Source organism: Euprymna scolopes, chromosome 45 (genome assembly GCF_053919585.1).
Source record: "Euprymna scolopes isolate OS-2025 chromosome 45, ASM5391958v1, whole genome shotgun sequence".
In the NCBI taxonomy this organism is placed as follows: Eukaryota; Metazoa; Mollusca; class Cephalopoda; order Sepiida; family Sepiolidae; genus Euprymna; species Euprymna scolopes.
The window spans coordinates 40,984,050-40,998,762 of record NC_136526.1 but is presented as its reverse complement, the minus strand read 5'-3'; the positions used below and the strand labels follow the sequence as shown (position 1 = coordinate 40,998,762).

Genomic DNA, 14,713 nt, shown 5'->3' with positions numbered 1-14,713 from the left:
TTTACGAAAATCAAAATAAATACTATTCAAATATTTTTTTCAATATTAATTAAAATATTATTAGTTTTTTTGTTTTTAGTGTATTATATCATTCTTTATGTATCAAATTTTGTTTTGAAAACTTGAATTTTGTCTGGAGAAGGCCTCGAAAAGGGAACATTGAAAATTTATCTGAACCCTGCTCCCAGATAGAGGACAGCTAGCATAAGAAAGTTAGGAGAATTCATTGCACTACTACTACTACTACTACTACTACTACTACTACTACCATCATCATCATCATCACCATCAAGAAGAAGAAAAATACATTTTACAAAGTACTTTTAATTAATAATAATCAAATTCATTAAAATACATATTAATATAGTTTTTTTTCCTTATCTTAATCTGCCTTTGGTTGAATAAAGACTATGAAGTAAATTAAACATCCTTAGGAAGGCAATAGTTTTTATATATGGTTTAATTTTTATTTTTCATTTTCGGCAGGAAATTATTGGTGCTGTTGGTGGCAAGCTTCATACTGGTCGTAGTCGTAACGATCAAGTGGCAACCGATATGAGACTTTGGTTACGAAAGGCCATCTGCAATATAAAAGTTCTCCTCAAACAATTTGTTTCTGTTCTTGTCAATAGAGCTGAACAGTAAGTATTCACTGGTAAAATATTTTTTTTTTTTTTTAAAGAAAGACTATCTTGGGTGCCTAGAAGGGTGTTGGTTAAGCAAAAAAAAATGGTAGTAGGCAGGCAGGCTTAAACCTGTACCACGAAGGAAGAAAAGAATGAAAAAAAAAAATCTGACGTCTTTGCCGTTGCGTCCATCGCAAAACCAGAAGTGGTGAACGTCAAATTCAAGGCTAGTCAATCGAAAAGAGTGGATGACTTGCGAAAAAAGCGACCCCTCCTTGTAGAAAACTGCCCAGTTGAGGTTGAAGGAATAAATGCTTTTGGCCAATTTTTTTATATCTGATGTCTGAAAGTACAAGGTTTCAAACTATACCAATTTAATCACATTCGGGCGTGTATGTTAAAAGTTTTTAGCAGACATACAAACAAACACACACACACATACACACAGACATTTGGTACTCGGCGTTGCCCGAGTGTTTGTAGGTGTGTGTGATTGTTAATGAAAACCTAAGAATAAGCAAAGTAAAAAAAGAAAACAGAAAAACGAACGTTAAAATTTAAGCAGGAGGTACCCGGTCGGTGTGTGTGTGTGTGGGGGGGGGGATGTAATCAAAACATCGAAAAAAAAACCACAAAAAAAACTAACGTAAGGCAAACGAATGATGTTAAATGTAAAAATCGAAAAAACAAAAAAGAAAATAGAAAAACGAACGTTAAAACTAAAAACAAACAAAAAAAAACATGTGAAAAATGGTTTATTAAAATTTTAAAAATCGGTGGGTACCCAGGTGTTTTTGGGTGTCTGTGGTTGTTGGGGGTGTTAATGAAAACCTAAGAATAAGCGAAATAAAAAAAAAACAAACAGAAAAACAAACGTTATGTGAAAAATGGCTTAAATAACCCTGCTTCAATATTTAAATTTAAAAAATCGAAAAAAAAAAAAAAAGAAAGACATCTCACACCACGATTCGAACCCAAAACGTTTAGATAATGACCCAACACTCTAATCAACTAAGCTAACACGACGTACATGAAATTCAGTCAGTTCTTCAACTATTTAAACTAAATCAGGTCATGACGTCATCTGACGCATGCGTAGAACCGATCTTGTCATGAGAGGACAGTTTTTGTTTCCCCCCCGTAGAAAATTGTTGATTTCAGAGTGAAAAAAATAACGTTTTTGGCCAATTTTTCGATATTTTACGGGCGAAGGATGGAGCTTCAATATGATACCAAGTTTGTTAATTTTTTTTCTGTCTGTCGAAAGTTTTTAGCGGACACACAAACACACATACATACATTCAAACATACATTTTTGCTTTTATGTATATAGACTAGTGGGGGTGCCCGGGTGTTTGTCAGTGTGTGTGAAGGAAAAATAAAGTTTTGGTAGGCAGGTAGGCTCAAACCTGGAGAATTAAGACAAAGGCGGAAAAGAAAGTGATAGCTTGATAACTTACTGCGACGCTACGAGGGCAGCGGACGTGAGAATGGTTGAAATTAAAGGATTAAAATGTTAAGTAAATGAGTTCACACAGGTGCGTAAATTTAATGAGGTCAAAAATTATGCTGACTTTGCAAAAAATGTTAACAAAAAAAGTGACCCCCCCCCCCTTTGTAAAAAAACCGGCCTAGCTGAGCTTTCAAACGATACCAATTTTGTCAGTGTTGGTCGCATTTCAAAAGTTTTAGTGGAATATACAAAACATACGCACACACTAACAGATGTTTGAAATTTATATATATAGATTATAAACTGTACCCAATATATTGAAATGATTTCAGAAGTAAAAATAAAAAGTATGACATGGATGCCATCAGCTAGAATTGAAACCAGAACATTTTCCGCTCCAGCCTTAATCGTTACCAATTGAGCTATCATCAGTTAGATAAATAGTGAAGAAATGAACTGACTGTAACATATAAATGCATAAATATTTATGTATGCGTACAAATAACACATTTAATCAATTTACACTTGCCACATGCAGATTCTTTTCAGTTTTGACCCCTTAGCAGCAATTTTCACCGACTATAACTCCTAAAAGAATGGTCCACAAAAAATGCAATCATTTCACCTGTTTAGCACTGCTCTGTGACTTTCTGTTTTGAAGGAGATGCACTTTAAAAAAATGGAGACAGACAGACACAAGTGTTAAGAATATTTTCCCTTTTCTTATCCAGTTATAGGCATGTTTCCTTTTGGCGCCTACATGGACTTAGATTTGGTCAGATTTCACATTGCCGATCCATCTGATCATGGATCTGTCATTATACTGCAGTTGGACAAAAGATGACTGGGTAAGGACCCAGCATTCATTGCTATATAACATGAAATATCTCTTGGTGAAAAAAAAAGAAAAAAAGTCACATGGAGTAAAATCAGGTGAACAAGAAGGTTGTTCCAATATGGTGTTTTTTTTTGGGTTTTTTTTTTTTTAATTTTTTGTTTGGTGTTCATTGCTCAATGTGCATAACTGAACAACCTATGGTCTCTATGGCTTGCATGGGTCTGCATTTTGATGGCTACTCAGATGTCTGTTTGAAACTTACTTAGAACAGCCATAGTGTGTTGGAAGCAAAACTTTTATGGTTATCCTTCCTCCTAACATCAACCCTTTCTAAGGCATGTGCATTTTGTTGAGACACCTCAAACACCGTTGCCAAAAGGATGATTGTCCGCACAGTGACACTATTCTCTTAAGAGTTGCCATACTTTCATTGGAGGCCACAGGAACTGCTGCTACCACCCATTGAAACTGCTACTACCCATGAATAACAGGACTATTTATCTAAAATATCATCTCGGATAAGTACTACTCCTCTGCAGTAACCCCTGCACCCATAAAAAAGGTGCAATGCACAGATTACAGTTATAGCCTTTTGGTAGCTACTCGGGCTTACAACAGCCATAGTTTGTTTAAAGCAAGAAATTTACAGCTGGATGCCCTTCTTTACACCAACCTTGCCAAAGGGATTAACATTGTGTGAAGATACCATCTCACTATAGTTCACTGCTAACTGGGGTATTGTACTTGCCTGGTGTAAAAAATATGATCATCTGCAACACTATGCAGTTCTGACCTGCTACCATATTTTTATTTGATGCAAAAAGGACTACTGCTAACCATGGGATAGCAGGATAGTTTATCAAGGTTTACTCCTCTAGATTAGCTGTGCTCCGTCTATGCCCATGCATATTAACAGAGTTACCTCTTGAAGGGTGGGGGTGACTTTTCACCATGCATGAACTGTCATTCAGTATGGAGAGGCTGCTGCGAGCTTCAACTGCAAAATGGCAATTTTATTTATCACGTGGCATTAATTGCACGGGGAGAAGTCAAGCATGTCCTATGTATTGTAATGGAGTTTTTTTCTACACGCTCATTAATCTTAACACCATGCCGTTAACATTATTAACAATCGAATGACCTCTATTTGTGGTTGTCAATCTGCAATCCATTTTGACAACGTTAGTTTTCCAAGTAGGTGTCACCATCCTCCCATGTACAACACCTGATATTCTCAAATAGTCACCGATCATATACTGATTAGACTTAACATTAGTTAACTTTGGTGATTTAATGGTATTGACGCTTTTCCATTATAAGAGTGATAATCAAAATATTGAATTTTAAATAAAAACCAATGGTATCTACTTAATTGTCATGTCACAGTAATGAACATATCCAAAAATTATGGAAAACGATAAGGTAGAAAATTAATTGTTAATAAAAACAGTTTTCGCAGACAATTAGCGAAAATTGAGTTTTTAGCGAAATTGGCCTAAGATTTCAGAAAATTATTATCTCCCTTGTTACGATTCAAATTCTCCGGTTTCTCTAATTGTCTCCAAAAACTGTTTTCATTAATAATTAATTTTCTACTTTATCGTTTTTCAAAATTTTTGGGTACTTCTACAGTTTAAATCCTGTTTTTCCATGAGTCTCGCTCAGCAACGCCCGGCAGACAACAAAAATCGCCAGATTATACAGAGCAAACAGAATTTAATACAAATGCAAAAAAATTAGTAAAATAAACAACCTACTGTAATAAATTCATACAATGTACGGGTGTTTTTTTTTTATTGTCAACTGTTTTTTTTTTTTTTTTTGTGTAATAAAAGTTTTGTTTTTTTGAATTAGTGAACAAATATTTTTTTTCTGTTTTTGTTTTTGTGTATGCATAGTTATTTTTCTTTGATTTAATAAAAAAGTATTTGTTTTGTTTTAAGGAACAAAGAAAATTGGTGGTGGGGGAGATATATATATATATATATATATATATATTTTTTTTTTCATAAAACTTCTGTTTTCAAAGAAAAGGTGTATTTGTATTTTTTAAACAATTTTTGAATTTTTTTTCCAAAGAAAAGTTTTGATTTTTTTTTTTTAAATTTATTTATTTATTTAATTTTTTTTAAAGCAGCTGATGACAGGATTTTTTTTTTAAATGCATTTTCTGCCAGAATTTCCTTTTGAAAATACATTTTTAAAAATATATTTTACATTTATTGTGGGAGGTTAGGGTTACACTTGGGGGGGGGCAACATGTAGTTTCCTGAGTATAGGCTATTTCCTTAGGGGTAGTGGTGTTTGCAGGTTGAAGGAAAGTATTTCATTTTCCTTCCTTGTCACAAGAATAAAGACTTGTTGTTTAGCGTGCAATGAAATTCTTTCCTTTCCATTCTTTTTTTTTTTTTCTTCCAATTTGGTGTACTTTGCTTGCTCGCATTTCTTTTTGCCACTCGGTTTCTCAATAAATAAGTTCACTTGGCATTTTCCGGGCCAGTTTTCATCGTCTGTCAGACATTGCCGAATGAGACTCACAGAAAAACAGGATTTAAACGGCAGAAGTACCAATTTTTTTTATGTTTATGACTGTGACATGGCAATCAAGTAGAAACCATTGGTTTTACTTGAAATTCAGTATTTCAAACTTAACCCGGTGCTATAATAATTGTCATGTTACAATAATGAATATATCCAAAAATTATGAAAAATGATAAGATAAAAAAAAATTATTAAAGAAAACATTTTTTGACAAAAATTAACAAAAATAAAATCTTTGGCTTTTTTTTATGATAAAGATCGAAAACTCATGTTTTTGTTTTTTTTAATAATATGGTAATATTCAAATACTTCTGACATGCCAATTAAGTAGATATTGCTTTTAGATGAAATTGATACAAAAAGTCAGAAGATATTGCATTTTTTTTAAATTGATTTTTTTTCATTTTTTGAATTTTGTTGTTATAGTATAGTTACACCATTTGCTCTTATAATGAAGAAGCACCCTAGTATTTCAATATAATTATGTTGTATTCAAAATGATGTGTGGAAGATAATACAAAGAAGAGTTATTTCTCTTTGTCTACTGTGTCACTGAATTACCTCCCTTGTATTTTAGAATAGCTCTGTCTGATTGGACAAGACAATTCTCTTTCACCAATAACTTATTTTAGTTAATCTTGGGCAAAATTTAAGTAGGTTTGCAAATAATATAGGAGGAAAATTGCTCAACAATATTTATATGCCTTTCATCTGTATTCTTGTCTTTCTCAGAGAAATTGATGTGTTGATGCCAGGCTATACCCATTTGCAACGAGCACAACCAATTCGATGGAGTCACTTGTTACTCAGGTAAGAATTTTTTTTTTGTTAGATGTATTAAAACGTTCGTCTCGGAAATAATATCTAAAGGGAAATAACTCTTGTTATCTCCCTTGGCAAAAGACATTTTGAAGCATGATTAATCTGTTCAGAGTTAACTAGTGGGACTTGTAGAAATTCCACAGGGGACTCATTCTTATGTAATATATTGATGTTGGCATTCTGTAGATGTTCAGTGTAAATGGAGACACTCTGATATTATTGTAGCTCTTTTGTTAAAACTGCAAAAGTACTTATCTAAGCTGGCACGAACACCTGGTAAAGCCCGATCGTAAAGTACGCTTAAATATGATATTTTAATTATCAAAGATTTTGTATATATTATTACAGAGTTAATGTTCTATCGATTTTTATATATTATAAAGTTGCAATTTCAAAAGTAAAAATATATATTCATTTGACTTTGGTGCATTAGCTTGAATCGAAACTGAAATAAAAACTTATGAAAATATATGTATGTATATCTATACAATTATAAACTCAAATGACCTTGTAACGGGTGTTGTAACCCAACATCCGATTTACGACTTCTGGTTGCGCATGCATACATAAAAATAAACCCATAATAATCAATGCGACAATAAAACGTATCGTTTTATTGTGTACATTTTCAGCAACCCAATTTTTTTTCGTGTTTAAATTATCCAAATAAACAATTGTTAATACTTTCTACTTTTTTTTTTTTTACATCGTTCATTTTCGTATGACGTTTAAGTTATTTTTAATTTATTCTCCATTTTTTAATACACCTTTCTTAAAACATTCATACATTTTCTTCTGCACTACCAACATAAATAAATAACCCCGTAAATGTTTTCTTTTTAATTTGCGTTACAAATAAATAATCAACACGACAATAAAACATATTGTTTTACTGTGTACATTTTCAGCATCCTAATAGGGTTTTTTTCCATGTTTAAATTAAAAGATATATCAAAATTTGAATTTAACTTTCAGTATTATGGTATCTGCTCAGTGCACATTTACCTATAAGTATGGCAAACTGCTTATAATTCAATGGCTGTAAGTTTTTTTTTTTGTTTTTTTTTTCAAAAATAAACAATTATAAACAGAACGACTCAAAGAAATCTATATTCTTTTTCCATTTTAATATACTTTCATAGAAATTTTTCTGTTATGTCACAAAAAACTATTTTCTTTACGTCACAAGTGTCACGCTCATACATTAATTCCATAGCTAATATAACATACTGACCCAACGGGTCACGGGTAGTCTAGTATATATATATAACTTAAGTTCCTTAAGACATAATCAAAACCAAAACCAAAATTTACGAAGAATTCTTGATAAAATTATTTATAAAAAAAATAGATGATTTAAGTGCTATCAGCTACGACTACGACTTTCGACTACGAAACCGAAACCAAAACTTATGAAGAACTATTGGTAAAATTATTTATGACAAGAAATAAAAGAACATAAGAATTAAATGACACAGATGTAAGCGTGACGCACAAAAGAACACATACGCTATCGTATTAATATATATATATATATATATATATATATATATATATATATATATATATATGCTCCTAGACCAGATGAGGAATTTCAGTTAAGTGTACCTCCAAGTTTGATGTGGTTCAGGATGAGTCTACCCTAAGGTGCTGTCGATTTTGACAGAGTTTTCCACTCTATGTACAAGCTTGGTTCTCTGCTCAATTGTTTGACAAGTGCAGGAGACCAATTACCTACTGCTTTATTTAACACACTCACAGGTTGTCCTATCTGCAGTTTGAGAAGATCTTTTGTATGCTAATCATGGTACATCTTTTGATATAATTTTCTTTTTGGTGTTTTGGTTCATGCGTTTGACTGTCATGTCCTTTTCTGTAGAAGTTCACCTGATGATGGAATCATTTGACCCAGGGAAATTGTCTGCAAGCATAACGATACCATGTCCAAGTTACGGCCACTTGAGGCAGCTTTCTTGAATGCAGATTTCACTGACTGGACATTCGACTGCAGAAAATTCGATGATGACATGTGATGTTCGAATCCCTATTCTTTTGCGAATTGCTTGAAATGGACTGAGCTGAAGTGTGGGTCATTGTCACTTTTTTTTTTTTTTTTTCTCATGTCCCCCCCCCCCTTACAAAGCATATGACCACTTGGACGTAAGGGGCTACTATTTGGGGCCATGTCTTGGAAAGATTAACAAGATATTTATGTTACATTTAAACTTCTGCATATCAATACAACCAGGGAAGCAGGCATCAGGAAGGGAATTCCAAAATCTAGTTGTTCGAGAGAAGAAACTATTAGAATATAAAGCTTTCTGGCATTTAAGGACAACAACATTGAAGGGGTGAAATGTTATTGCTAAGCAGGTTTGTCGGGATATGTAAGTCGAAGGGAGTACAAGTGAAACGAGTTCATCAGAACACATTCCATTAAAATATTTGTAAAACAAACACAGTGATGCAACATTGTGGTGATGGGACAGGGGCTGGAGCTTAGTTGATAAAGTGGGACCGGTTAGATTGACAAGTAGTGGTAGATGCACCAGACTAGATGTGACAACAATACTCCATGCATGGGTGAACGGTGGCCTTGCAAAGGTACAGGATACTGTCAGGCGTGAGTAGTCTTCTAGCTTGATAGAGGGAACCCACCTTCCTTGCAGCAGCCTTTGCAATGTCCTCTATATATTTGTATTATTTGTATTAACACTTTCTCTGGAATCTCTTGTCCTTCAAATATTTTGCTTTGTCGGTTTGATTATTTCCTGACTGTAGAACTTCTAGGTGAGAAGTCTGCCTAAGAAATCATGTTTAAAGGAAAATAATTCTTATCTCTTTCTACAAAATGCTGCTGCTACCAGATCAGACAGTCCGAAGATACTGACTTCCTGACCTAAAATACATCAAACATTGATGTTATTGCTTTTTTTTTCCCGCCTTTGCAAAATTCAATCATGTTTTACAAAGTCTAAAACGATTTTCCTCTTAAAAAAAACAGACAAAACACTATGAATAAATATTTGAAAATATAAAAAACTTGAAGCACAAAAACTGGTACTTGTACAGTTTAGTCAAGACATTAAAAAATGAAAATATCGAAAAAAAAAGGTTATATTTCACGTATCCGTTATGAAACGAAGTTCTCTGAAAAAAAATTTCACTTAATTTCATCAAGTAGTTTTTTTTTTACAGAGAAAAAACAATTTGTTATGATACCGAGCAAAAGGTTCGATTTTTAGGAAGAAACGCTACGATTAAAGATGGGGAGGGGGTGGGGTGTCGGCGCTTTACATGGAGTTATCTCCCCATGGCATGTTGTTCAGCAAATTTCACAATGGCTGACTTCAACGCGCTCTCATAAGAACGTGTTTTTCTGCTGTAAAAAACAAAAACTACTCGATCAAATTAAATGAAATTTTTTTTCGGAGATCTTCAGTCCAAAACGGATACGTACAATATAACTTTTTTTCGATAATTTCATTTTTTAATGTCTTGATTAAACTGTACAAGTGCTCAAAAACTTTCCCAAATTACTGGATTCAGCATTAAATAACCCGAAAAGTGTTGATATACCGTACAACAAAAACAACCAGATCAAACTTAAACAGCAAACGGCACAAAAATGCTATTCATTTTAACTATGCCTGCGACTTCAATTTTAACAGTTATTGTTTTATTGAGTGTCAAAGGAGAATAATATACTCAAAATTGTATAGACCCTGAATTACCTCATATCAATCCTAATTTAATTTATATATATACTTGCGGGGGTACCCGGCGTAGCCAAGGTATGGAGAGGTGGTGTAGTAAGGAATCCCAAGGGTGGAGAGAGGTGTTAAAAAAAAAAGTGGTAGTAGGCAGGCAGGCTCGAACCCGTAATGTGAAGGAGGAAAAGAAGGTGAGAAAAAAACCTAATGTCTTAGCTGATGCATCCATCGCGAAACCGGAAGTCGTGAGTGTTGGAATTAAGTGTAGTCAATCAAAAGAGACGACGATTTGTGAAAAAAAAAAAAAAAAGCGAACCTCTCCTTGTGAAAAATGGTTGAATTGAGGGTGAAGGAATTAATGTTTTTGGCTAATTTTTCAATATTTGCCATTCCAAGAGACCGAGCTTTAAAATGATAACGATTTTTTTACGTTCCGATGCGTCTGTCAAAAATTTTTGCGAGACATACAAACACACACACATACATATTTTGCATTTTATATATTAGACTAGCTGAGAGTACCCGACGTTGCCTGGGTGTTTGGAGGTGTGTATGGTTTTGGGTAAATCAAAACTCCAGGAGGAGGGGGGGGGGTTAAAATAAAAAAAAAAAAGATTTAGTAGGTAAGTATTAGGATTGAACCCAAACCCTTGAGGTGAAGTTGGAAATTAAAGTGTGAAAAAAAAACGTGCGACGTTAATCATTGGGCCACCGCAAAATACTAACGGAAACACGTTTGAATTTTATTAATTATTTCGAATATGATATAAGGAAAATATTTCCACATTGATCAAATATGATTGCTTTCGGACATTTTCGGCGATCGCGACCGGAAAAATACTGCCAGAATTAGTGTCGCTTTTATAATACGAAATACCTAATCCACATGCAGCGAGCGAAAAATGTTGGATATTTATCTTCCCAAAGTCGAGCCAATTAAATAGACAGGCGATCTCCGTTGTTAACTCATAGATATTATGATTTATATGTGATATAAAAAGTTTTAAGGAGTTGTGAGCCGACCGACTGCTTCTCGGAAAAAAGCCTTTCTTGGACATACACAAAAAGCAAACATACATACACACATTTTCGCTTTTATATATATAGACTAGCAGGAGTACCCGGCGTTGCCCGGGTGTTTAGAGGTGTGCGTGTAGGGGAATCAAACCAAAAGAATAAGCGAAGTAAAAACCCTGTTTAAATATATATATATATATATATATATATATATATATAGAAGATATATCTAGAAAGAGAGTAAGTTAAGATGATAAAGCGTAAAGTTACATAGGAACTTTATTACATTACCAAGTCAATAAAGAGTTACAGTCAATAAAGGGTTAGGCCATGGCATTTCAAAGCTAAATGCGTGTCGTTAGAAGAGAAGAAATTGTAAAGATAAAAAACAACACTGACTTTGAAAACATTCAGATTAAAAATGGAAAAAAATTTTTAGATTAAAAAAATGATTAAAGTAATATGATGGGAATGAAAGTGAAAAATGAACATAAAAACTATAAAATATATACAAGAAAATAAGGAAATTTTTTAATAAAAATTTTAAAAGTTCCAAGAGCTACCTGCCAAATTTAATCTGTTGTTTCATTTTCAGTTATGGGTGGATGCTGCAGAGGGACATAGAACGACTCATGGAAATTGCAAAAAGAGTCAACAAACTTCCCTTGGGAAGGTAAGTAAGAAGGAAGTAAGACATTTCCATAGCAGAAACAAAATTTCCTTTTTAAAGGTAATTTATACAATATAGAAATGTAACGCATAGACACAAAACGAAATTTTCAAGCTTTTGAGTTCAAATTCATTCTAATGCCTGCGAAATTTCTATCTACAACAACCTCTGTATGCACACATGAATTAATGTTGAACACATCTCTGACGAAGGAAAATGTTTCTGAAATATTATATGAAACTTCCATCAAATCACACTAAAATCTATACTCCTATGAATTTTTTTTTTTTTTTATGTATTGATATTCATATTAAAAATCTTGGATATGACTTTAAACTATATCCGATAGTGAGGCCCTAGCTTGCGGACTTTGGGGAGTGTGGAGCCACCCTTTAATTGCTATTGCTTCCAGGTCCACTCTGACCCGGAGTGGTAGTACCTGTTAGGGTCTCAACTATGGGTTAAATAGAAACCGACTTGAAAACAACAAATGTATTCTATTAAAAAATCTTCTTCAAAATCTTTGGATTCGGCATTAAATAACCTGAAAAGAGTTGATATGCTGTAAAACAAAAACAACCAAACCAATCCACTGTCCTCTGTCATTGGATGGCAAATTTGGTTAAAAACTGAGTTTTTTTTCATTCCAAATTCATAACGTCTCTTGTTCAGTAATTGTCTGTATTTTTTTTTTTTTTTGTCTTGTCCTAGTGACATATGGCTGAGTGGTCCTAGACATTGTATCAAAGTTTACAGTTACCCAAAGGTGCTGAGTTCAATGCTGAACGAAGGCAGTGAAAAAGTAACATTCAAAACAGAGAATCAGCAACTATGTCCCAAAGCCTAGCTGGAGTCCGAACACGGTACCCCCATAATAATAATAAAGGGTTGGGTTCGAGACTCCTAACAAACGGTTCCCCAGTTCGATACAAAACACCTGACAAAGACCGGAGGGCAAAACGGCCGAAATGTTGTGACAATAACAACCAAGATGAGGAAGTCAGTCCGACAATCTCAATCAGTCTCTTGTTCACTTTTGAGAGCTACGTTTTCTTCACATTAAAACCGATATTGAGTGTTGTGAAACTATACTTCATCTGTTCTATAATCTGTCAATTGAAATAAACAAAGTCCTGATACCCAGCGCTGGCTTGAAAAGACCAGATGGTAATAATTGGAGGTGTCAGGAAGATCAACTAAGGCGGTTTTGATGAATTATTGACATCTTGCATTGAACTAACATTTCTAGCAACGTTATTTAGCTAAAGAAAAGGAGAAAGATAGAAAAGAGATAGAGAAAAAGATAGTATATATATATATATATATATATATATAGAACTATGTATTATAGTATGTACTAGCCTAGGTGCCCGGTATTGCCCGGGTGTTTAAAAGTGTGTGTTGAGCAAAAGAAAAAAAAAAGTGGTAGTAGTCAGGCAAGCTCAAAAGTGCAACAAACAAACAAAATCAAATTCGACCTACTTATTATTAATTTATTGTCTTATGTTTATGACCCCTTAACATTTATTTTTCTGGGCTCAAATCAAATTAAAAAGTTTTATCCATGTCCAAGTAACCCTCATCTAAAAGTTCAAGTGTTTAGACCCAAAATTGGCGGAGGAGTTTGGTAGAGTTTTCAAAGGTCAAATCGTTGAACTTTGACAGCCAAATTTCTAGCCAAAAAACGGTTAAAAAGATTTTCCCAAATCTCAATACCCCTTGTGTCAAATCTCGAGTCTGTAGACTGAAGATTGACAGAGTAGTTTGGTAGAAAAATGTACACACACACACACAGACGTGCACATGCAGAGACAATTTCGCTTTTATATTTATAGATAGATTGATTATAGAATTTATAAATTACAAATTTTTTTTTTTTTCTTTTAGTGGGGCCATTGCCGGCCATCCGTTTAATGTGGATCGTGAGTTCTTGGCTAAAGGTAAGTTGTTACAAATTATATTGTAATTGATCCAAGATAACTACCATGGCAGTGGAGTCTGTAACCTAAAGGTTTGACTTGGACTCCTGAAATTTAAAAAAATCTTCTTCCACTTTTAACAATTTACAAAATATATTATCCGTATTGTTTTGATTTCACAGACGTTTTTGCTTTTTGAGAAATCAGCGTTTTTTTTTTTTTTGTTTTTTTTTTTTGGAGGGGGGTGTAATACACTATAAAAAAATCCCCCTCCCCCCCCATTGTGTAGCCTTTGTAGATTCAGCATTTTCTTTTAATGGATGAAATATAAAGAATTTGATTTGATAATGCAAAACAAAAATAACTGTACCATTTACAATTTTTCACATTTGCCATTTTTTTTTTTTACAGAATTAGAGTTTGATGACATCACAGGTAACAGCAATGATTCCGTCAGTGACAGAGATTTCATTTGTGAGTAATATACAAATATATAATTTAATGTTTTTGTGGGGTATATGGTTAGAAAAGAAGAAAGAAAAAAAAGAAACGTACTGGGCGTATCTGCATTTGGGAAAGAAGAAAGAAAGGATGGCCAGCGCAATTGTATACGCGAAGGGCATAAGGCAGAGCATGATGGGAGAAGCTATTTTTTTTTCCTGTCTCAAAACAAAATGGTAGGAATTGAGGGTGAAGAAGCGACCATTAAAGTGGGCGAGGAGGTGTGGGTAAAGCCCCCCCCAATGCAAAATGTACCACTCGCTGGGAGAGGGGGGGGGTCGTAACGGGAACGCAGTCAAAGAACAACGTGATGGTGAATGGCGTTCCCCGGCATATCCTAGACCTGCGTCGTGTAACCCTGCCGGTGCGCAGTGATGGCAGTGAAGAGGAGGAAGTCGATATCTACCAAGAAGCTAATGATGCACCCCAATTCGACTAAGCCCCACATTGTGGTTCTTTACAACTGGACGAGAATGTCTGTAGTGAACCTGAAAACGTCAACCCTCAAAAAGTTGTCCCCCAGAGGCCTCAACGTGAGAGGAGGAGGCCTGCTTGGATGAAGGATTATGAAGTGTCTTATTGATCGCAAAGATCGGGAGGGGGCGTGTGGGGT

At 34.1% G+C, this 14,713-nt stretch overlaps 1 protein-coding gene across 8 annotated transcripts in view; it reads left to right on the top strand.

The window, feature by feature from the left end:
• LOC145269491 (argininosuccinate lyase-like) overlaps nucleotides 1-14,713 on the top strand; it is a 135,797-nt gene that overhangs the window by 86,620 nt on the left and 34,464 nt on the right. For all 8 annotated transcript variants that reach the window (XR_013865070.1, XM_080125220.1, XM_080125224.1 and 5 more), the window contains 5 exons: nucleotides 487-641; nucleotides 6,191-6,268; nucleotides 11,606-11,683; nucleotides 13,568-13,620; nucleotides 14,011-14,073. Coding sequence is in view for 7 of the 8 variants with exons in the window: in XM_080125220.1 (XP_079981346.1) it covers nucleotides 487-641; nucleotides 6,191-6,268; nucleotides 11,606-11,683; nucleotides 13,568-13,620; nucleotides 14,011-14,073 (427 nt within the window). In the remaining variant the exon portion in view is untranslated. The remainder of the gene's footprint in view (nucleotides 1-486; nucleotides 642-6,190; nucleotides 6,269-11,605; nucleotides 11,684-13,567; nucleotides 13,621-14,010; nucleotides 14,074-14,713) is intronic.